This window comes from Xenopus laevis, chromosome 7S (genome assembly GCF_017654675.1).
Source record: "Xenopus laevis strain J_2021 chromosome 7S, Xenopus_laevis_v10.1, whole genome shotgun sequence".
Classification (NCBI taxonomy): Eukaryota; Metazoa; Chordata; class Amphibia; order Anura; family Pipidae; genus Xenopus; species Xenopus laevis.
The window spans coordinates 71,047,414-71,073,155 of NC_054384.1; the positions used below are offsets into that span (position 1 = coordinate 71,047,414).

Consider the following 25,742-nt stretch of genomic DNA (forward strand, 5'->3'; position numbering starts at 1 on the left):
TGCCTTACACTCAGGATATGAGAATATCCCTGGTGCTAAATTTTATTTTCAACAATCCCATAACAAATCAAACTGTGATTCTGATGCTAGAACCCCTTTAAATGCAAATATATGATATGTACAGTATAATACATGTTTACTTTCTTGGCTGTATCTTTCTGTTTAAGGTTGGTTACAATGCTCAATGCCATGACACTTTTTGAGGATTATGAACTACCAGCATTACGTGACAGCCAGGAGGGTTATAAACTTGACCTTCCTGGGTTACAGCTTCATTGCAATTTGTAAAGCAAATTTTGTTCGAAGTTCAAAAATACACCCTTTTTGTGTGCATTCATTGAAAAAGGAACTGAATATATAATGATTTTCCCACTGAAGTTGATCCAAATGCTTACGTATCCTCTCGATTCAAATTTATGATACTATAATTAATTATATTATTAATATTTGCGTATTCCTATCAGATCTGTCTGGAGAGAAGGAGAACAAGAACAAAAACAGTGCCGGCAGGTTGGCAGAGGCTGGTATAACAGGTTAGGCAAGGCTAGAAAAAAGGTGGGGATTGTACTGGAGTTTTCTGGAGAGGTAACGAGGACCTAAGTTATTGCATACTACAACTCCCAGCATTCCACATATACTTCAGCAAATGGAGGGATGCTGGGAATTGCCATTCTGCAACACATGAAGTAGCAAATGTTGATTATCCTTGGCTGGCACTGGAAATAAATACTAAAAATGGCAATAAGTTTATTTATGGAAACTTTGGAATGTGCAGAACTGGGGAGGAACATGCTGCCTAACATATACTGTAGGTAGAGAGGAAGACAGGTTGAGAAAACCTTAAAAACAAAAAAATATGAAGCAGTGGAGGATAATACTGGAAGGGAACTGGCGAGGGCCAGAAAAATAAAAGAAGAAGAGATCTTGGGGGAAAGGAGGTTTTATTTGACGTGGGAAAGCAGGCATGAACTGAGAGTACAGCTGAAGGGGCTTTCTTGCGATTGAGAAAGTTCTCCTAGCAATGTGGGAGGAGAGGATTAGCTGAGAGGGAGGGGAAGAGAGGTTTCACCTGAGACAGGAGAGTTCTGTACCTGAAAGGGAGGGGGCCCTGACACATTTAGACATTTCACATCAGTGCACACCATGTACCTTGCTCTCATCTGCTGACCTCACTTCTTTATCCATGGAACATCATCCGGTGAGTGCTACCATCACAGGAACATTAGCAAACCTTTGGACTCTAGGGGTGCACTGTCCTGGGCTAGCCCAGCAATTTAGAAGTAGACAGAATATGTGATGCTTACAAACCTGTCTGCAGGTAAGATACAATTCCCTTTCTATTACCGGAGACAAAGGAAAGGACAGGTAGTGGAATTACAACACAGTTGCTTTGTATATGAATCAGATTAGCTATACTTATACTCCTCTACCTCAGAGTCTCTTTGCTTCCTAATAATCTTCTTCTTGCGCAAACTGTGTTTTCACGGCATGCTACAGAGCTGGCAATTTATTTCATGACACAATTTACAGCTGTGTTTTGCTTTGTAAATTGCTGAGATTCCATAAAAACGGCTTTACTTACAAGTTGTTGCTATCCAGCAGTTGTGGAACCCCCATAATAACACAGCAGCCTTCAGTTGGCATATGCTGTGAATTCACCAACAGATATATAGCAACATATACCTGTTTTAAAATATACAAGGATGTATGCCTTTAAAAAGCACCAAAAACAAAACAAAGTGGTAATATTTGCCATTCATCCCATACGGGTCATTAGAGGCTTAAACATAAATCAACATATCAGTTCTGCTGAGTGTTAAACATGACTATTAAACAACTTGGAAGTAGCTTGGAAGACAAGTTATAGGAATCTCCTTATGCATACTTTACCCACAGCTCTTTATGCACACCAGAAATCCTGATTTTTAATTTATATTTTTTGTTTAATTGTAATCCTTATTTATCTCAAGATATTTCCCAGCTCTTGTGAACTACACTCCCATCTCTATACAGCCAGCATGTACCTGAACACAGTGGAACATTGTTGCTTTAAACTTTCCAAACATGATTTTATAGTCCCTTTACAACTATCAAAGGGGGTTAAATATATAGCACTATGCAATATTTATTTTTTCTTGTAATCACATTACTTCAGGTGATGTTTAATCTCAGCTCATCAATACTTGTCAAGCTACAACTGCCAGCATTATATGATAATTTGTTTGGGATGCTGGAATTAATTGTTTGACAAGAATAGAGAGGCAATAAAGAAGTAAGGGGACTTTACCAATTACTGTTTGCTGTATGGACTTTCAAATTGCTATAGTGGGATATCAAATGGGCAGTTCAACTTTTAACTTAACCTTTAGTATGTAATAGAATGGCCACTTCTAAGCAACCTTTAAATTGGTCTTCATTATTTATTTTTATACGTCTTTTTGCCTTTGTCTTCTTTTCCTCTGTAAAGCTACAAATGTATTGCTACTTTTTTTTTTTACCCATTTTTGTATTCATATTCCAGTCTCTTATTCAAAACAGTGCATGGTTGCTATGGTAATTTGGACCCTAACAACCAGATTGCTGAAATTACAAAATAAAGAACTGTTGTATAAAAAGCTAAATAACTAAAAAAAAAAAAAAACAACAATAAAAAATTAAAAAGAAATGCACATTATTTTAGAATATCACTCTCTACATCATTAAAAGTAAACAACCCTGATAGCCGTCATGCTCAGGGATAGGATTATAATAAAATAATGATCCCATTAAAAAAAGACTGGAGAGATTGACGGCCAAAAAATAAATGTGTATACCTCTGATAATCCTCTTCTCTATTCTATAGTTTACAGCAGTGTGGTAAGAACTACATAGTGTCTTCATTGCAGTGGTATCAGATACATATAAGAGCTAGAACACAGGAATATGTATCATGCAAGACTGTGTTTGTTCATGTTGTCTGGTAGCCCCCACACCTGTCCCAATTATGTTTTAGGAAAATGTTTTTAGTTTTAAGAGCTCTCCCCTATAAAAGATCCAGTGGTGGGAGGACCAGCCTGAAACACCAATTGTTTGGATAGGACACTTACAGTATCGTATGCCAAACAGGGAGGAGCCAGGCTGTGAAAAATATAACCAGAGTTACTGTAAATAGTTAGGACCACCATATTGGCTTTACCATGTCCTACTACAGTATAGTGGAATGTCTTATTTATTCTTATAAAAACTTGGTTTTGAAAATTAATGCAATGGCACAGAATAAATGACTGATTAAACATGGGACCAGGAAATGGGACCACTGTAATCAGTTTTATGAATCAGCTTCCCCTAATGAAATGATAGCAATTGGGTCTGTGCCTGTGCCATTCCATCAGTGCATTTCAAAACAAAACCTTGGGCAATGATCTACTCATAGTTACATAGTTACATAGTTACATAGTTACATAGTTACATAGTTACATAGTTACATAGTTACATAGTTACATAGTTACATAGTTAAATTGGGTTGAAAAAAGACAAAGTCCATCAAGTTCAACCCCTCCAAATCAAAACCCAGCATCCATACACACACCCCTCCCTACTTTTAATTAAATTATATACCCATACCTATACTAACTATAGAGCGTAGTATCAGAATAGCCTTTGATATTATGTCTGTCCAAAAAATCATCCAAGCCATTCTTAAAGGCATTAACTGAATCAGCCATCACAACATCACCCGGCAGTGCATTCCACAACCTCACTGTCCTGACTGTGAAGAACCCCCTTTAAATGAAAGTTCTTTTCTTCTAGTCTTCATGGCTCATGGGAGACTCTAATCCTTTGAATCGCTGCTACTTTCCTAAGCCATCAACATTTCTCCTGAATCATTTCCCTATACAAGACATGGCAAATGTTAGGCAACCCACAGTGATTATAATCGCTTACCTGATGCCCTAGGCCAGTGCTGTCCAACTTCTGTGGTACTGAGGGCCGGAATTTTTCTGGCCTACATGGTGGAGGGCCGTTAATGAAAGCCAGTGTTTGCCATGCCCTGTTCTAAACCATGATTAAGGGAGTTGTTCCCGAAATGCGTCAGGTGATGTTGGTTTGTGACCTGTTGCAATAAACCACCTTCTTCTTTTTTAACCACCTTCTTTCCATCCTTTTGCAAGGCTGTTTTAAACCACACCCACTTAAAACCACACCCATGTTACCACAAGAATTTTCAAGACCATGTCCACATTAAATTGTGGTAGCACACCAAAAAACCAAATGGTTGGTAATCACTGCAGGGATATCACTTCTCACTCATATGTGAAAAATGTAAGTCATATTAAGACATACCCTTTAATCCATATGCCTCATCCTCCCCAGTGGATAACAGAGTTCCCCCATCACATGATTAAACACCTTAGGGGCCCCTAACAATAATTTTCAAATGCAAGGAGAATAGGGAAGGCAGAGTATGTAGGAGTATGGCACATACAGGGAGCATAGGGCAGGCAGAGTATTGCACACATAGGGAGCATAGTGAAGGCAGAGTATGGCACACCCAAGGAGCATAGGGAAAGCAGAGTATGGCACACAAGGAGCATAGGACATGCAGAGTATGGCACACACAGGGAGCATAGGGCTGGCAGAGTATGGCACACACAAGGAGCATAGGACAGGCAGAGTATGGCACACCCGGGGAATATGGGGCAGGCAGAATATGGCACATCCGGGGGGTAAGGGGCAGGCAAAATATGGCACACACAGGGGGCATGGGGCAGGCAGAGTATGGCACACACAGAGAGCATAGGGAAGGCAGAACAAAGCAGGAGACAGGAAAACCTATCAGGATGACCTGAGTTGTACAGTGCTGGTACCCCTTCAGTGGTTTGTATGAGTGTGAATATATGAACAATGTGGGCAGTTTCAGTCTGGGATTTAGGGAACAGTAGGGTATGAACAATAGAGGTGTTACAAGTGTGAACAGTACAGGGGATTACTGTCTGAATTTGAGGTTTAAACAATGCAGGAGCCAGTTAGTCACTGTAGTGATACCTTTTAAAGCTTACATATGTTAAACACACACAGCAGGCAGACTTTCATGTGGGGGGCCACACAAAGGGGGTTGGACAGCTCTTAACCCGATGTAAGCAGGCATGGAGTAGGAGACGCAAGCCAGTGAGCAGGTGGAGAAAGGGCCCAGAAAGAATCTACTAAGTGTCATCTGCCTAGACAACTGGCTCTGCTGTCTAAACCTAGTTCCAGCCCTGTCCCTCTGTCTAATGCTGGCCATAGATTTTAAACTTCACACAACAAACAATCGGTCTTTTTGGTCTGCAGATCTACTACTAACCATTCTGATTAACTAAGTAGGAAAAATAAGAATGTGCTGGTCATTAATTGACAGACAGCAATCATACAAAAGTTATGTGACAAATATTAGTGACAATTGCCCACTGATATTGTGAGATAAGCAATACATGCAAAGATCTTATTAGTAGCTGATATAAATCTTTTAACCTTCTGATTGACTAAAAGACCAATTGCCATGGCCCGAAAAATGTCAGAACCCTCCACACACGATCCAAAAATCATTTGAGACTGCATCTTTATATCTATAGCCAGTTAAAGGAGAAGGAAAGGTCTTTTTACTTGGGGGTGCCAAAAGTTAGGCGATTGCATTTACTTACCTGAAACCCCCTGGGCCGGTGCACCTATTAGAAGAAAACTGCTTCTTCGCTCTTTAAATTTCCCAGGGCAGACGCAAACGCAGTAGAACAAAATAGCCTGCTTTTTCGTTCAAGTTCTGCCTGTGCATGTGCAGCAGCAAGAAAAAGAAAAAGCCAGAAGACAATCGCTCCACGGTGCTAACTAGAAGAATCTTGGGCTGAGGTTTCAGGTAAGTAAAGGCGATCACTTGGGGGTGCCTAACTTTTGGCACCCCAAGTAAAAAGACCTTTCCTTCTCCTTTCAGTAAATGAAAGTAAATTTTTTCACGAATGTGAGAACTCAATATCTCCATTCTTGCCCCATCAATAACCTACAATGGCTCAGTGATGGCAATATCTACTAAACATTTGTGCTTTTAAACATGGTATCTGAAATCTGCTAATTTACTTGTTTGTTTCTTTAAACATTTATGAAAAATGTTTGTTTTTTTTTATTTGTAAAGTTGACAATTAATATCGTTAAGCTTCCAGCCAACACATTTCACGCTTTTGGAACTCAGAGGAATGTTCCCATTCAGTAAATAGAAATTAGAGAGGATCACAGTCACAATGGGCACTATGTACTGTGTATATAAAAAGTCTATCCCTTTTTTCCAGTCTCTACTAGCTCTAGCCATTGTGATTTCAGCAGATACAGCTTGCTGGCAGGCTTTTGTGTATGGAAAGAGAAAACAGTATTCCCATTTGGTTTGGCAGACTTTAGATGCCCTTTCTTTATAGAATCCATTAGGCATACCATGTCACACTAATTGATGAAGTGCATTCAATACAAATTAAAGCAGATTCCAATAGGTGGTAACACTCAGCATTGGCCAAGGACATTTGTTATAATTAATGACCATGTGGTTTGTTTGCAATATAATAACTTCAAAATATAATTTAACCAGTCCAGGACATAATTCTGGGGGTGGGCCAAAGTGTCAAATACTATGTTTAGGCCATTAGGCTACAACAACAGCAGTTGTAAATAGAGGGCTTTGTTTTCTATATAGACACTCAGAGGCACTTGCCTACCACTGGACACATACGAAAAACTCTAACCCAAATCTTGTGTTGCAAAACTAACCCCCAAATAGGGTTGCCACCGTTTCCCGTCTCCCTTTCTGGAAGTGGTGGGCAGGAACTGATGTCATAGGGTATGAAGTCTCAGGATGGGGTGATGACGTTGTGATCTGCAATTGGTTGAATACAGCTTCAATCTAGGTGAATCCTGTCCAGTTTTCCAAATAAGCAGTTTTGACCCAGGAAGCCCTTCTGAAAACTGCGCTGTATAGGTCAAAACCAGATGGGTGGCAACCCTACCCCCAGACTTGATTTTTGTTTCACCAGACTTTCAATTATCTATTATCCCGTCAGGTGCAGTTAATCTGATGCCTTCCCACTGTAGTTTAAGACCTTTTTGCTTTATAAATAGCCCCAAAATATAGTTGATAATAAATAAAAATCTTTCTACAACTAAATAGGTCCTAGGGTTTTTGAAGACATATATTATTAGCAGAACCAAGAACCAAAGGCTGTACCTCTGCAGTGCAGGAAGCATTGCATACAGAACAGAGGAACAACCTAATTTTATATTAATATATGTATATTTGCAACTGATGATGTTTTTATTCACATAAGTGTTAATAAGGTACAAGTATAAAGCTGTGCAATGCAGAAATGTGAAAATAGTCGGTGGCAAGCTGAGCTGTAATGCTTATATTTCCAGGAAAGCTGGGTGTGGAATCAGGGAAGAAACAGAGAAATATTAATTACACTAGGCCTGTAATATTAAATGGAGTGTATGTCTTTTCTGTGAATATTATACAAAGGAAAGATTTAGTATTCTTTTTAAATTATAATGATATGCTGTTATACATATTGGGTAATACATACCCACTCTAAATTAATATTTTGTCACCATCAAACTTATTTTCCCTGCTGAGCTTGCAAAACCTCATACTACATGCCAGGAACAGACACTTGTTAATATTTTAGGCACAGAGCAATGCTGATCCCTAGTGTCCACAAGTGGAATTTTTTAATTTAATTCTTCATGTTTGGTATAGCAAACTTCTTATACAACACTTGTTGCCAAACTTCAGACTTGATCTACAGGAAGGCTTGGTATGTTAGGAATTTTTATTTAGAACTGAGTGGATCTAAACTGTATTACCAAGATGTGCAGCCTGGTAAAGTATTTTCAAATGTATGAATTTTGTTTTTTTATAGGGTATAGGGCATGTAGTTGTTACCTTGCCAATTATCCAGCTTAAGTGTTGGATACAGATAACATACAGTATGTTTCTTTCATATTCCTACTTAAAAACGAGTCTAAAAAAACGTTTCTATAAAAAATAAAATAAAAAAATTCCACCTTAATATCTAAGTCATCAATGTAGCTTTTTAACAGCTGCCTTTGTTAATTTCACAAGTACAGATACTAACTACAGATTCAAGCTACCTTTCCTGCAATGACAGATGATGACCTGTACGTGAAACCAATATAATCCCCTTTTCATATCAATATCTGTTCAAGGCCATTCAGATATTACTGACTAGAAAAGGCTTTGACCAAGGACCGTATACATCCATTTAAATTCAGTCTATATCTAACCATAAAGGCCCTTTCACATTATCTGATCTTTAACTTTAGAGATTACATTCATTGGAAAAATATCTCCTTGCCTTTCAAAGTACCAGATCTTTACATGTAGGGGCAACTTTAGTTTGACTTATGATGCCACCATCTAGAGAAGAATTCCATCACATTACTGCGACCTTGATCTTCTATACCAATTTAATCCAGTTAGCTCCAAAGCATAGACCTACAAAATTGCCAATTGATACAAGTATGTTTACTAGACAGAAGTATGTGAATATCATCTTAAATTCTCAGTTACATTTATATGTGCTGCCGCTGATCTAAACAGTCTGTATAATATAATCAGAATTGCCCAGGGAGTATACCAGTGAACCCATTTTTTCATGGATGGAAACCTGTAGAATGCACACATAATTAAATGCTTTAAATGTATTTCTTTTTTACTTATAGCTGCTGGCCACCTTCCAATATTTCTAAGCTTTAGGCACACAACCAAAGCATACAACCAGGGCTACTCCATGTTGGTGTAAAGGGGACTCTAAGAAGCTTTATGTGGCCTATTGAACAGCAAAATCCTTCAGTATGTGAAATGTGAGGTTCAAAGTGTGTGCATCAGAGAGCATGATTTTGTGCACCTTAGTACCCTAGCAGTTGCACCCAGGGCATACATAGATGAGGAACATTTTATTTTTATAAATATTTCCCATTTCTATCATCTTAATATATTTCATGTCTAACTTACTTTCTGGTTTTAACAGCCTTATGTCAATGCTCCTTATATACCCCCTCCTAACAATCCACCTGGAAGCCATGGAACCTTCTACCAACCATACAGCATTCAGCCAGGGCCACCTACTACCCATTATATCATTGACAGACCCTGTAAGTATTGCATATTGATTTTGTACATGGTACAGTGTTAGAATATTAGTATACTAACTACCTTTTTCACTCACTATAAAAAAAGGGTAGAAACTGAAAGTGAAAGTCTACTGATATTGCCTCTGTATAAACAATCCCCTCCCTTCCTATAGGATCAGTCTTTGTTAGGCTTTGAGATAAGGAGCATCTTATTATACTGACACTTTTCAGTGGACTCATTAATTGGTTTGATGATTCTTCTGTGAAGACAATGTGGAATGTGGCTTTACTTCTATTTTAGTTTTTGTCTTGTTTAGTACAAGAAATAAAAAACATACACATTTTGTAAGTAAAACAACAGTATTTTGGCATTGGCATGGAACTAATGCTGAAAGCCATTGCTGACATCATTGCACTATTAAATGTTGAGGACAGCATTGGAAGATCATTTCTAAAAAAAAAATCATAGATTTTTGCCTTTATTGTTGCTTTATTATAACCATAAAGTACATAGGCACCTACAAAAGCAAAAGACAAAAATGGACACAACACCATTCATAAATAGGTACTTTTATAAGTACTTGCAGAGAGCCCCACAGAACTTCTCCATTAAAATGTTTAAGAGACAATGAGGTTTGGGTCCTTTCACAGTAACTAGTTCCACATTGATATCCCAGCTGCTCTTTATCCATAAAACAAACCACATTGCTTAGGATGGTATGCAGCTGAGGAAAGGTGTTTTTTTTTCCACTTATTATTACCATTATTGTGTCATTTAACAAACTCTATTGATTTCTAGCAACACGAAAGTTCCCACTTTCAAATCGTGGGGTAAATGCCACCTTGATTATCATCGGAATCATTGTGGTTTCTGGACTCGGGCTGATCGCTGCATGTAAGTCAACTGGAAGTTTTTTTACTATCCCATTATTACTGTGCCACATTGGCAATGTTTCCCTGCACTACACGTGTAGTTCTTATCCTGTACAGATCTACTGCAGATGTGGAGGCAAATCTTACTGTGATAGTTCAGCCACTGTTTCATGGAATGTTAGGGGCAATATCTTTGTTTGAAATATCTCCCCACAACACCTAATTTTCTATAGCAACAGGAACACGCCACTACTGAAATGCCTGCACACTAAAGTAAACAGTTGGCATGCATACTAACAAAAGAGGTGATGGGATATGACAGAAGCTTTTACAAACAGCTTGTAGAAATAATTAAAAAAATTCAAAGATACAGTCAGGGCCGGATTTACATAGCTGGAGCCCCTAGGCCCACTGCTGTTTGCCACCCCTGTCCCTTCACTTTTATTCACGCAAACTTCATTGGGACTGGAGCAATAGGGATCGGTGCACTGGAAATGTAAAAACTGTCGAATCTCCTGCGCATCCCCAGTGTTTCTGAACCAATGTGGGTGTGGTTGGACAGCATACTGCCCCCCTAAAATCCTGCTGCCCTAGGCCTGGGCCTTGGTGGCCTTTCTACAAATCCGGGCCTGGATACAGTATATTCACTTGTGGGGCAGGACCCAATAACACATAATAATCCGGAACCCTGTGAAAAGAAAATTTTAGTACAGGAAGTCAGTTTGCTTTGTCTCAATCTTAAAGGTGCCACTGCCCTATTGGCCACCCCCCTACACATTATTAGCTCTTTTAACTAATGCACTGCCCAGAGGGGTATTCATGGGCTTTTTTTTTTGGTCTCTAGGCACATGAACAATCTGCCCAAGTCTGTCAAGCCTCTTTCAGACACACATTGGCTTGGGCCCTAACCCACAAAATCCCCATTGCACAGATGCTGGGCCCCTTATTTCCAGGGGCCCTGGGTAATGTGGAATCGCTACTGCACTGCCCACAAAACATCTTTCAGCACATGTCCATGATAAGTCTGCAATTAGGATGTTCAGGTTTAGATCAAATAATAGTTTTCTGCCTGTTCTAGCTGTCTCTTCAGTTTCTGGGGATTTTACAGTTCATTATGAAATTTGCCTTTCTTTCAGATGTGAGGGATAATACATGATATGAAAAATTTTCACCCCTAACCAATCTAACCCATTGCAAAACCAACCTGGCCCACCAGGCCGCACTGATAAACTTGTCTCCAACCTGCCCACCGGAGGGGTCAGGCACAAATATATAAATATGCAAAGCAACTTGCTTGTGATGACAGTAGTGGGGCTGGGACAGGGCAGAGGAGGGGCTAGATTGGTGCCACCCATGACCCTCTTTTAGGGACAATTGGTCTGCCTAAGGTTAAAGGTCCTGTGACATTTTTGCTGCCTGTGCATCAGCAATGTCCAAGTTGTGAGGCAAATAATCAAGTAAAACATTTTGAGTGAAGCAGTGGCACCAAAAAGAACTTATTGACCCTTTGTACTCACTGCCCACTGTATGACATAGTGGTTCTTAAAAGGAAATATAAGATGTCACCATGTGTCACTAAAAAATGGACAAGAGTGTGCATTATAACAACGAGGATTACTGTAGGTTTTATTACTTTTTCTGCCTTCCTTATAGGGTTTATGATCCTCATGCCAGAGCTTAAAGGTTTAAATCATGTAAAACAAAGCTTTCTCTTTTGTCTTTTAGATAAACTGAATGCATTTACTACTACGCCATCAAATTCAATTCCCAGAGAGAAATGCCTCCCTAACGTCACGCTATGCAATGGAGTCGCTGAGTGTGCACGAGGAGGGGATGAGATGGGATGTGGTATGGTAAATTTTAGTATTTATTCTTAGTAGTGGTGACATGGGTAGGTGGAGGCTAGTGTAAAGCAAAATGACTTATACAGTTTGGAAACCTATGAACCGAACCAAACCTGCTATGTACAGTTTCAGCTGGTGCAGAGTTGTAATAATTGTGCAAAATGCAAAAATCAGGGCTGAAGTAGGGCATAAATATATAGCCTTGTTATTTGTAAGGTGGTAAGAATAATTATCTTGCACCATAGCCATCATTGCTTTCCTGCAACATGGGCAAACATCAGTAACTTAAAGCAAGCTGATTTTATAGACTAGTAGAGGATATGTAATAAAAGACATTAAGTTTGCCCAGGAGCAGTATCCCATAGCAACCAGTCAGCAGGTGCCATTTACTGACCATTTATGCATCTTATTGGTTGCTATGGGTTACTGCTCCTTGGCAAACGTAGTTCCTTTTATTACATACGGGTGTAAGCATGTATGCAGATGCAAATGGCAGGTTTTTAGGAAATTAATTTATTAGCAAAGCCCAGAAAGTTGCTCTCATCATACATAATTGAGTAACTGGGGGGCTGTTTCAAGGAGAACTAAACCCTAAAAATTAATATGGCCATGTTTTATATACTGAACATATTGCACCAGACTAAAGTTTCAGCTTCTCAATAGCAGCAATGATCCAGGACTTAAGACTTGTCACAGGGGGTCACCATCTTGGAAAGTGTCTGTGACACTCACATGCTCAGTGGGCTCTCAGCTGCTGTTGAGAAGCTAAGCTTAGGGGTCGTCACAAATTATCAAGCAGAAAATGAAGTTTGTCTGTAATATAAGCTGATGCTACAGGGCTGATTATTAAATGCTGATGTTAGTTGCACTGGTCTCTGTGCTCTCATGTAGTAATTATCTGTATTAATTACTAATCAGCCTTATATTGTGCCCTTTATATTCTATGTGTACTGTATATTGTGAGTGGGTCACTAAGCTCAGTAAGAGACCGCAGCACAGAACAATGTGCAGTGAATTAGCAGAAAAGAAGATGGGGAGCTACTGGGGCATCTTTGGAGACACAAATCTTTACTGCTAAAGGGCTGTGGTTACCTTGGGCTGGTACAGAAGCCCAAAACATAATAAACAACATTTCTAGCCTACTTCTTTAGTTTAACTTTCCTTGTCCTTTAAATACAGAGTATAAATCATTACAATGTGTTGCATTATACATAACACAATAAAAGGTGATAATATCTAGGCAGAAAGGCTCCTCCCTTTTGCATCAGTCTTATTATCCATGGGGGTCCAGGTAAAAATACACCGATCACTTGGATCACTTGGTACTTGGAAACTGTTCTAATTTCCTATATATTCTCTGTTTACCTGCCTACACATATGAAATGACTGGTAAACAGGGAAAGAACTGCCAATCACTTGGGAGACTGAACCAGAACATAATAAACTTTATGGGAAGTGATATCCAGACAATGACACTTACCTTATAATAAATAAAGAGGCGTTAGACTACGATTTGATTGGTTCTCTTGGTGCAGCAGCCACATAAGCCACGCTTCCACTTAATTTATAATATTGCTCATACACTCACCTCTTCCGCAAACTGAAGCGCAGACATACAGTATAGTCTAACACAGAAGTATCAGGAGACTGTAACATTATGGGGACCTCTGGCACTTGCCCTGTCTGAGGGGAAAACTCCAAAGGGGTGAAGATCTAGTGCCCCCTTCCCTTGTCCCTTACTGTGGATACCTATGTGCTTACATTATTCCACTCTATAAAGTAGGTCGACCTTAGCTCAGTATGCCCCTATGATAAACATGCAAACAATAACTGTAAATCTATATTGACTGAATATTGCCAATTTCTGCACCTGCATCTGTGTCTTCTCATTGCAGTGAGATTTCTAGGGAAAAATTCCATGCTCGAAGTCATGTCCCGCAAAAAGGAGAACTTGTGGTTACCTGTGTGTTACAATGAATACAGTGCAGATTTTCCCTCCTTTGTGTGCCAGCGCTTTGGATTTGAAGGGTAAGAATGATTTGCCTGTTGTACAATTCTGTTATTTTTTAACAGGAAGTCTTATTGTTCTCACCTTATATAAATATATTATGGCAGGGTCACTTTCAAAGACAATGTGCTGTTGTAAGGATTTCAACTAATTCAAGTATATTCATTGGGTTTGGGTTTTCTGAAGCTGTGTCTGTTTTGTAGGCATGGAGTTATGGGCCTACAGTTTTAACTGTTTCAATGCTGTACAGTCTTATATATATATATATATATTCTATATGATTTTGGGTAGGCGTGTTGGGAGAGGCTTTTTGACTCTGTGGGGCAAATTCACTAGTGTACGTTTTATGGACAATTCTAATTTGTAGAAATTATTCACCCACAGCAGTATAATAATGAATTGTGAGAGCATGGCACAAGAAATAAACATGTTTTAGATTGCAAGGCCAAAAATGTAAAAAAGTGTAAGATGAGCCCAATCCTGTATATTTGTGCAAAGTTCATATTCTGGTTAATTAAGACTGCAAAATAATTAAATTTCCAAAATTGCTTTGCACTTTACGACACTTTACAGCATCTCAGCATCGATGCAAAACAATACATCATAATTATGAATGTCAGGGGTCTTGTTATGAAGAGTCTGATGTCCAAACTGCATCCGATTCCCTTATTAAATTATATGTAGTGACCCCCAAGATATACCAGTTTAGCTTTCCTAGCAGCAAGTTGTAAAAAAGGCAGGATGAACCTTAGGTGACAAATCCCACATATCAATATTATACATTGTTCTCTCTTACAGAGGAGCTTACAGTCTCTATTACATACCCCACATTGCTTTATCAACATTATACATTGTTCTCTGTTACAGAGAAGCAGGGTCAGACTGGAGCATTGAGGGACAACCAGGGCTGCAAAACAAAGGGCCCTCCTGGCAGTCCTCGGGGGGGCCCCCACACGATCTCCAAAGCCAACCCCGCAGATCACCGCACGCAATGGCAGTTCTCTATAGGACAGGCGGGGGAGCATGTCTAGGCAGACGGGGGCCCATGAGGGCCGGGATTTTTTCCCCAGTTCCCCAGTGGTCCAGTCTGACCCTGCTCTGGTGTCAGAGAAGGACTGGCCCACTGTGTTTGAAAATACTGCTGTGTATTATGTCAGACTGCCTTTTCATAGAGATTTCTTTCATTTTAGAACTCCTGCAACAAGTCCAACAAGTCCAGTGGATGGTGTTTCTAATGAGGGTCTGTACAGTACTGGGACACAGGGCACCATCCAGGGAAGCCTACAAAGGTAAAGTTACAGAAGCAGTATATGGTTTATCATGTGAAAACTCATGGATGAGATTCAATTTGAAATGCAATTCAATTTAGAAAAACCTATCTCACTGTTTATAATGTGAAAACCAGGGGTACTGCACCAATGAGGCGAGTTGAGAAACTAGTTACCAGGGGCAGCAAAATGCTGATCCTGTAACTTTTAAAGTTTCCAATAAAATTGTAAAAAAATCGGAATCTTCCCATTTTTTCAGATTTTGTGCTCAAAACCGATGATTGCTTGTCTCCATAGCTGCCTTGTCAAGGTTATAACCTTTTATTTAGTGAAAGATCTGCAGGGGCTGCAGAAGCATAACAGTAAGAATACTACCCTGTAGTATCTGAGAGCCTTCAGGGGTAAAGGGTATTCTGCAAAGTTTATAGGGTTGAGGCCACCAAAAAACTCTTGGCCTTTGAACCAAAACTATCTACATCACTGAGATAAAAATCTGAAACCTTATATTGGCAGAAAGACTAAGAAATACATTGCTCAACATTTTTGTCTCCTGCCAGATATAGGTTTGCCACCTTCTCTGAAAAAAAATATATGCCTTATAACACGTTTCTTATTAGCAAAATTGGCATTAAACTTAATTTCTACCATCCAGACTAGTAGAATACCAACCAGGCAGCAACCCAATGTTTCCATCACCAGATTGTGAATTTAGATTAACAATAGGTAACTACTCTACAAAAACCTGAAAAAATTAATCTACATTTAGTAATCATTTTCTGTTTTTGGTGAAGACAGGAAATCAATTTAATTATGAGTTCAACATGGAAGGTACATCAGCTTAGGGCCCCCCGTCCTGACTGAGGAGTATTATTTATGTAAACTATATATAGTTTGGTCTAGTTTGTAAGCCCTTTTGAGCAATTGGTTATTGGTTTTTTTGTATGTATCTTTGTATGTTTAAATAAGTGTTTCTCAATTAGTGGCTCACAAGCAACATATGGCTCACCAACCCCTTGGATGAACTTTTTTCATGCTTGTGTTGCTCCCAAAATCTTTTTACATTTGAATGTGGCTCACGGGTTAAAAGATTGGGGACCCCTGGATAACTTACCCCCACACAAACAAGAAAAAGTCCCCATCCACTGCCCTGCATCCTTTCCCCTCCCTGCTCCAACCCCATATATTACATAGAAAAGCACCCCCTGTTTGTAAACCTGACAAAAAGATTGAGTGCCATCGTCTGTATTTTATTTTATCAGTTTGCAATCACTGAGCCTTCTGGAGCATGCGCAGTTGTTGCTAGTCCGGTATTAGATCCAACTGTGCATGTGCCAGAAAAGCACCATTCTTCAGTGAAGTGACAGAAATGGGTCTAAAGATACAAAAAATGGCACAAGTGAATTCCGCTGTGCTACTCTGCATCTTTATGTCAGCTTTACAAATGGACACTTTCCCAAGTAATAGATTATGTCAGAATGGAACAGGGAGGGGGCCGATGGATGGCAGTGGATGGGAGCTTTTGTTTGTGAGGGGTTTAGTTCTCCTTTAAAGTATTGATTTAATCGTCCAGAATATGTTGGGATTTTTTTATAAATACACGGCAATACTATTAAGCAGAAAATGCTTTTTGTTTTTTGTTTTTTTCATTTCTTTAGTACAACCTGTTCCAGTGGTCAGTTCCTGTCCCTGAGGTGTTCAGGTAAGAAGTTATTTGTTTTGATTGCCTGTTTATAATGAATGATAAAATGCTCGCTTTAAAAAGGCAATTGAGTCCAATCTGTAGTCCCACTGAGGGATCCCATTTAGGCCTGTTTTTGGGCAGAAGTGTGCATGACTTTATGTACTTTGTGTTCTCTCCATAGACTGTGGTAAAAGAATGACAAGCAGGATAATTGGAGGGATATCAGCAAAACTTGGGGATTATCCATGGCAGGTCAGTCTGCATCAAAAAGCTGGAAACAGATTTATCCATGTCTGTGGCGGAACTATCATCAACATCAAATGGGTTGCCACTGCCACCCACTGTTTCCAAGAGTAAGTGTTTCCTTGATTGATGCCCACACTCAGTGTTGGACTGGAATGCCTGGGGCCCACCAGAAAACCTTTGGCCAGAGGCCCATTCTCCAAACAATTTTTCCTTCTTTTGTCATTCACTTTATTCTTTCAATAAGTTCTCCTCAAATATTATCATTAGTCTCTCCCTAAATTTTTTCTCTTTATTCCTATATAGAAATGGGGCAATTGCTGTTGGCAAGGCCAATGGTTGGGTGAGCAGAAGGGCCCACTGAAACTTGGGCCCACCAGGAGTTTTTTTCTGGTATCCTGGTGCCCACACTTCCTGCTTGCAAATATCTATCCAGTGCCATTACATTTTCTTTCATTCTTCTCCTGCCTTCTGTATCTCCCTGTGAATGATATTTTGTTAATACACTTGTTAATTATAAACGGACTTGGTTTTAATTCTTACCATTCTCACCTATGTCCCCTTAGAAATCCAGACCCTGCCAACTGGAGAGTATATGCAGGGATAATTAATCAGCATAGTCTAAATGCAGCACATACTGTCACAGTCATCGTTAGAAATGAGCATTACAATGCGGACTCTGACGATTACGATATGGCTTTGATGAAGGTGAAGCAACCGTTCCAGTTCACAGGTAATAATTCCCCCATGAGGTAGACATTTTAAATTTGGCTGGTGTGAACAGAATATTCAGAACTAGGGCCAAACAAACACTCCAAGAAAGTCCATTAATCCAGTTAAGAAGAACTGAAACCCAAACTGTGATATAGACTTATAATGATCCCGAAAAACTAAAAAAGCCTAAAGGTGGTTCCTTTAAGTTCTATAAGTAGTAGGTGAAAGAGATTTATAAGTCTAGTTTTAACCTTTCTTTGTATTTTGCCCCAGCTTCTGTTCAGCCAGCCTGCTTACCAACAATTGATCAAACATTCAGTCAATCTGACAGCTGCTTTATTTCTGGATTTGGCAAAACCATAGCAAATTCTGGTAAGTTAATATTGTTTTGATTAGTAGGTCTTGCACAAAATCACTTTATATGCTAAATTACATGGTACACAGCTTTCCGCATACCTGGCATGGCATCAATAATGTTCAGGATAAACCAGACAGCTGGAGTTATTTAAACCATTTATTACAAGCCAAGGAATGTGACCAACAGTGTTAACTAAATCCTCCCTTCATCAGATATATGCTAATACCTTCAAGTGGCTTAATTCTGCTTAAATGTTATCAGGCAACATTAAAATACTGGTGCTTGGTAGGTCAAAGCTAGGAAACACTTATTTTTAGGAATTCAGACAGTAGCAATAGGGCTCATTTGGTAGAGAGGATACATCGCTTCTTTCCCCTCTGGGACTTGTGTCCACACATTGCCCCCTTCTGCGCCATTACACCTGCCGCTCAGCATTAATAGAGGTCTATACAGAGCTCCATACCTTAGTGCTTCCAACAGCTCTGGGCATTAAGAAGAGGGCAAGTCAGGGTGCAGTTGGGCAAACAACAGGGTACTTTTTTTCACCTTGCCCTCTTTTAAAGATAGACCATGTAAACCTTAATAGAAGTCACATGAGGTGAATTGTATATTATACATGAGGCATATATATATATATATATATATTATCTTATGACTTATTTAGCTTGGAAAAGATCTTCTTGGGCATCTTACATGGACACGTGTAGTCAATGTTAGGGTAGCTGCAGTGAAGCTTACTGGAGATGATAATAAGCACAGGAGCAGGTAGAAGGTATAGTAGGGGTATATGGGGTTATGTAATAAAAGGCACTAAGTTTGCCCAGGTACCATAACCCGTAGCATTACTGGACACCTGTTTTAAAGCAAACCTCATTTTAGTTGAAAAGGGTTACTGTTCATGGGCAAACTTTTTTACATGTGGAAGTGTAGTATGTAGGAGCTGCAGAGTGGCAACTAAATTTGAGCAGAGTGTTCCAATTCTGCTGTGTCTACAGGGAAATGTTCATCTTTCCAAGACAGACCCTTGATAGGTACATGGCTGTTCAGTGGGCTGAGAGAGAAATGTATGCTGTGAGTGGACATGAGAAGCAGCAGAGTGTGGATGGACTGTAAGTGGACAAGTATAAAGGCCAGGAGCATGGGAAAAGCTTTGTCAGTTGTTCATGGCTGTGAAACAGATCTGCAATAGAGTTTAGTGTTTGCGTCATCGGGAAAAGCCCGCAAAAATTTTCATTTTAAGTAGAATTTATTCATCATTGTTTGATTTGCTTGCACTTGTACCCTGATCTGTATGTTGAATACAGAAATACCTGCCATACCCCCCCATGGCAAAAAAATAAAATCAAATTTTTAGTTTCTTTAATGAAAAATAAATCTATCTCCAATATACTTTAATTAAAAAATGTGTACAGTTTTTATAATAAACCTGACTGTATGCAGTGAAATTCCCACTTCGTTTTACTTGCTCTGACTGCTGCAGATAGGAAACTTCAGACGGTCCGTAACTGCTCTGCAGGGAAACAATCATACTTTTAAATGGCAGAGGGGAGCCCCCCACCTTACTTCCCTGACCTCGAGCAGCTTTGTTTGTTTCTCTGTAGAGCAGCTGGCGACTGTGTTGAGATTTGTATCCGCAGACCCAGTGCAGTCTGCATATTCTGATTATGAATCAGTCTTGCTCTTTTAGCTTCTATGGAAAATATTATTTGACTTGTGCTGTTTCGATAATTTATGACGATCCCTAAGCTTAACCTCCCAACTGAAGTGCAGCTTCATTATTCTATTTTAGACTTTAGTTCCCCTTTAACAGAACTTTCTTTGACTGACAGATGAAGGCTCACAATTTCTGATGCAGGCTCAAGTACAGATTATCCCAACATCAGTGTGCAACAGAGTAAATGTATATAATGGAGCAATCAGTGGCAGGATGGTGTGTGCTGGTTATCTCGAAGGAAAGGTTGACTCGTGTCAGGTATGTACTCCTTACAGTACAGGCCACAGTATTTGTTCACATTTTATCAAATAAATAGGACCTTGCCAGCCTCACCCCAAGGCAATATTCAAAGCCAGAATTCCATAAGAAATCACTACTATGCTCTGCTGTTCCTCACTTAAGATCAGCACTATGGCATTATATCCATCACTGAGTATTGGGCTCTCTCTACCTACAGAGAGGATGGCCCTAAATTTGCTACCAGCAGGAGCTGCATCTCCCACCATGAGAGAAGTTCTTAATCTGCAGTGTCTCGATGGTAGGAAATCCAAGCACAAGCAGTATTAGCATCTGTATCCATCAACCAACTGTGCAGTCACGGGAGAGACCCTCCTTTCTCCCTCTAAACTTACCTGTGCAGTACTCTGGCAAGGTCCTACTGCTGCTGTGACAAATAAAACTTTAAATACATTATCATATATCCATTGTTTTGATCCAGAGGATGCCAAAAAAACCAGCCTGAAGCCAATGCCAATAATGCCTCAAGAGGGAAAAAAATTCTGACCCTAATGGAAATTAGAAACATTCCCTGGATGAAGCATTTGATATTCATTTAACATGAATAATACCATGCAGACTCTCATGTATATACTGTATAACCATACCGAAACCACAATATAACAGTACATGCAGGCAAACATCCACATCTGGTTATTAATAGATAATATGAGAACATAAAGAAAAATTTGCTGCCAGTGAAATGTCGCCGACGCCCATTAAAGTCTATGGGCGTCAAAAAAATTTTGTCGCTCTGCAAATTTTTTTTGACGCGCTTCTTTCTATTTTGACGCACAACACCATACAAGTCTATGGGCGTCATTTTTTCGGCGAAAAAATTTGCCCATCCCTAACCCCAACCTTGACAGACTACCCTCATAATTAAAGTCTTCCATCCCTCTAACCAGTTTAGTTGCACGTCTCTGCACTCTCTCCAGCTCATTTATATCCCAAACTGCACTGCATACGCCAGGTGAGGTCTTACCAGGGACATATAATGAGGCATAATTATGTTTTCATCCCTTGAGTATATGCCCTTTTTATGCAAGACAGAACTTTATTTGCTTTAGTGGCCACAGAATGACACTGCCCAGAATTAGAGAACTTGTTATCTACAAAACACCTTTATCCTTCTCAGATAAAAAAAATCTCCCAACACACTGCCATTTAGTGTATAACTTGCTTTCATATTATTTTTGCCAAAGTGCATAACCTGCATTTATCAACATTGAACCTCATTTTTTTTCAGTTTGCTGCCCAGTTTTCCAATTTAGTCAAATCACTCTGCAAAGTGGCAGCATCCTGCATGGAACCTATAGTTCTGCACAATTTAGTATCATCAGCAAAAATAGAAATAGTCCTTTCAATGCCCACCTCTAGGTCATTAATAAACAAGTTGAAAAGCATAGGACCAAGTACAGAGCCCTGCAGAACTCCAACTTTCATGGCTATAGACACAAGGCATTCTGTTCCACTGCTGCCTTCCAGCACTGGGGATAAGAGCTTCACTATTCGTCTTATCACTGGTCTTGATAACAGTGATTAAAAAACTCATATTTGGTACACAAGAGGGGTGGCAGGTGGACCTCTGCACCAAAACACTAAGACGTAATTAGTTGAAAGTTCCTTTTTATCATTTCTTGATGAACCCCTGCTAAAATAACGACTCCTTCATAATAGTTTTTACAACAGCCCCTTAAAGGGGACCCGTCACCCAAAAAAATTATTCAAAATCTTATTTTATCACATTAGTCAAGCAAAATGAACTTTACTTACACTATATAAATTATTTGAATCTTGCTTCCTTCAGTCTGGGATTTCAAAATTATAGCAAGCAGGCAGGAGCCATTTTGTGGACACTGTTATTAAGGCAAGTCTTGTATCATCTCAGAATCTTGTTTGTGCACCAGAATGGGGGACCTGATGTCCATCCCCATGCACTGGCTACACAATTAAATGGTAAAGAGAATGGGGGAATGTGGGGAGAGCAGTGACATTTAGGAAGTGCTGAATGGAAAGTGAAAGTAATTGTCTGCCCCGCCTCTATGCCACTGGCATAGAGGAGTGGCAGACAATATTTGATTGACAGCTGAGATTTTTAAATGAGCTTACAACAGCTATGAATGCTTTAATAAAAAATAGAAATTGGATTTCATGTTTAGTTTGAAAAGGACTTTTATTATACAGATTTTTGTGTCTGGGTGACAGGTCCACTTTAACACAGAGCTGCTTTTCCTATCCATCTCCCCTTGGCGTCCTTGTTACTTGTTTCCCTATAAGTGGATGTAGTTCCAATCATTCTGATGCGACAGGATCTACATGAAATATCCTGCAACCCTGGGTCATTTATATATTGTTCAGAAGACTTGAAGTTTATAAATATGTAGAGAATTGCTGATTCTAGTTTAAAGGGATACTGGCACTTTTCAAAAACTCAGTTTCCAGTAAATGATACTCAATTTTCAGCATCGCATCTGTCCAAAATAAAGTCCCAAATAACTAAGAATCATTTATGAATTTGGGTTGCTGCAACTTAACCTACAGCACTTAGAAGTCTGGCTAGCCATACAGCTAAAAGTCTGTTAGGACTTCTGCTGTGATTAAACGGTTTATTCCATTAAGTAGCATGGAACTGTTGGCTGTGGGTATGGTACAGGAGCCAATATTTATTCAGGACTTAAGTCGTTTTGAAGAATAGATAATATTTATCACACTGAATATGTGGATTTGTATTTTATACAAATTTTTTTTTAGGGGGACAGCGGAGGACCTTTGGTGTGCCAGCAAGATGGCATCTGGTACCTGGTAGGAGTTACAAGCTGGGGAAGTGGCTGTGGGCAACCCAACAAACCTGGGGTGTACAGCAATATTCACGCTTTCCTTCCATGGATATACAAACAAATGGAGGTGAGAGCCTAGACATAAGCTCAGATATAGTAGTATCATATTGACATCCCATGGCATCAAAAATACATGCAAGGGAATAATGAAATTCTCAATAAAAAGAATGACTGATTTTTATAGATTAACCCTTAACATGATGTAGACATTTGTATTCTATTTGCAATTGGATTACATTTTTTATGGTTTTACAATTATGTAGGATTTGTTCTGCAGCTTTCCAGTTTGGAGAATGAGCAGCTATCTCGTTTAAAGGGTCCAGTATAGCTTAGCAACCAGGAAGTAATCTGAACAAAAGACTGGAATATGGATAGGAAATGTCCTGAATAAGACTTTATTCAAAAAAATTCACAATAGCAATAAAATTGTAGCCTCACAGAGTAATTGTTTTTGGCTGCTGGGGTCATTGACCCCCATTGAAAACCTGGAAAGATTCAGAAGAAGGGAAATGATTAAAAAATATACATTTTAAAAAATAAAGACGATTTGCTTATAATATGACATTCTATAACACACTAACCTAAACCTGAACAACCCAAAAAAATCATGATATAATAAGATGTGCTGAGGGCCTCATAGCTGCTACCATTAAGTAGTGAGTTGTGGGCATATTACATACTATACCGTGAATATCAATTTTTAAATTCCTTCCCCATAAAAAAAAAACATCCACTTGTTGATGCTGGATGCTGTATAAACTGTAGCTAGCCTTTGCATAGATATCACCTTCTGTACATGTTAATCACAATTAACGGTTTTTCAAGTAATATTAAATGATAATGATTCTGTTTTTAATCTGCAGTTGGAGAGAAATTCATGACCACAGAAAAAAGCCCTGATGGAAGAAGGATGGTGGGATGTTCAGAGATATGGCTATATTTGTATCAGTGAAGGTGGCCAAGGAAGGGTTAGGAATCAAGGCATTTTAAGGCCATTAAGTGGCCATGTGTGATCGCAGGTACTGTACACTGTTACAGTATAACGATAAACAATATTAAAGAAAAAATATTCTAGGCAACAAAAAGTAATTTGGGCTGCTCTACAGAAAACACATACCAGTCAGCTCATGCTTGATAGTGGCAATACAAAGCAATCAAGAAGGTTCTCTACATGATCAGGGTCACCTATGAGCAAAGTGCTTGTTAAGTGCTCCATTTAGATGTTTTATTAGTAAAAAGATGGAGAAAATTATAATTATTTGCTTAAAATAGAGTCTATGGGAGATGGCCTTCCTGGCTATCTGGCTTCCTGATAAGGGATCTATGGCTGTTCCTACCATAAGGCAAGGTGAAAACTTTGCTTCAAGCAGCTGTGAGTGGTCAGTTACCAGGGATGGCAAAAAGCTGCCTCCTGTAAATCTAAGAGCTGAATTCCATTTTTTAAACCAGAAATTTGGCTCAGTTGGTGCAAATGTGCACTAGTACTCATTGACCGCTTTGACCCACTCAACGCTAAAGTTTTAAGTGAGGAGAGGGGGCAGGCAGTAGCAGCAGCCCCAGGATCGCCCCAAACGGATCTCATACATGTATATGTGTGCGTGAAATATTTCAATGGAGAACAGATATGCCCAAAAAATGTACATGTATTACATTAATACTATGGAAGAGCTACCCTCTGAGAGGCCTCAGAGGGCCGAGTGGGTTCTCTTACTGACGCTAACTCTGCTTATAACATATGCTTTTGAAAATATAGTGGTAAAATAGTTCCTTGGTTTTTATTTCTTTTTTAAAGTAATATACAGTATTACTAAATGTTAGGTTTGCCACCTGGTTTTGACCTGGACAGCCGAGTGTTTGAGTTTGTCTGAGTCAAAAGTGCCTACCTGGTTTTGCAAATTAAGAAAAATGGACAGAATTCCCTGAGATTGATGTGGAGATTGGCCATTCACCAAGCACCATGTCATAGCTCTGCCCTTGATGTGACTGCTCCACCTCCAGAACGTCACTAGGGGGCCCGCTGCACATAATCGGCCCGCTAAGAGTTAAAGGTGGCAACTCTACTAAACACACGTTGTCTCTTAGTAGAAATGGGGAGATTTCCTTACTTTCAGGATACATCTGTAACTGCATTATTTGTTATTACACATACACCTGTATGTGATCATAGTGGAGGCACGGCAAAAAATACATGTATATTGGTTTGTATTAAATAACTTTCGGGGGAAAAAATAAAACCAAAGGATCTCACATGTTTTGATATGAGTGTTCTGCTGCCACTCTTCCTTGATGGCAAGATCTAGAATAAATTGCAAAAAAATTCTATCACTGGGCAGTGCCATAATGTTGCTCAAAGGTCAAGCAAAACTGAAACTGTTTCTTTTTTGCAATTTCTTTTTTTACATACATTCACTTATTTAAACTTGTGGCCAAAATGTAATTTATAATGAACAATATAATGTTATTTACCTATGCTGGATCAGGATGATGGTTCATTAAAATGAGCAGTATTCAAAATTATTCAGTGATTCATGTATTCTTATTGAGCAAGGGCAGATGAAGTACTGGCAGTAGGTGGGATTTTAAAGTCTTAAGAGGTCATTTATCATGGAAAACACATTTTGCAAAATGCAAAAAAAGGCTATAAGCTGATACAATTGGTACAACACTTAGCATAGTACCCCCTATAGTTTTGGAGACCAAGCAGACGGTGATCCCTACTGCCCAGCAATATACCCTAACTCCTTGCATAGTGTATGTGTTGCCTATGAGTATAAAAGGT

General features: G+C 39.2%; 1 protein-coding gene across 1 annotated transcript; it reads left to right on the top strand.

Moving 5' to 3' along the window:
* The first annotated feature begins 823 nt into the window (after positions 1-823).
* On the top strand, positions 824-25,480 carry tmprss13.S (transmembrane serine protease 13 S homeolog). The gene is made up of 13 exons (XM_018227770.2): positions 824-1,198; positions 9,042-9,165; positions 9,944-10,039; positions 11,743-11,865; positions 13,757-13,889; positions 15,060-15,158; positions 16,793-16,836; positions 17,000-17,171; positions 17,628-17,794; positions 18,049-18,147; positions 19,963-20,105; positions 22,878-23,030; positions 23,827-25,480. The coding sequence occupies exons 1-13, from the start codon at positions 1,184-1,186 to the stop codon at positions 23,842-23,844; spliced, it is 1,386 nt and encodes a 461-aa protein (XP_018083259.1). The 5' UTR covers positions 824-1,183; the 3' UTR covers positions 23,845-25,480.
* Positions 25,481-25,742: the final 262 nt, after the last annotated feature.

What these genes read in the sequence shown, in the direction of transcription:
- tmprss13.S (XM_018227770.2), top strand. An exon ending in ATCCAGGGAAGCCTACAAAG is followed by an intron (nt 15,159 to 16,792) that starts GTAAAGTTACAG and finishes TCATTTCTTTAG; the next exon opens with TACAACCTGTTCCAGTGGTC. An exon ending in CAAAACCATAGCAAATTCTG is followed by an intron (nt 18,148 to 19,962) that starts GTAAGTTAATAT and finishes TTTGACTGACAG; the next exon opens with ATGAAGGCTCACAATTTCTG.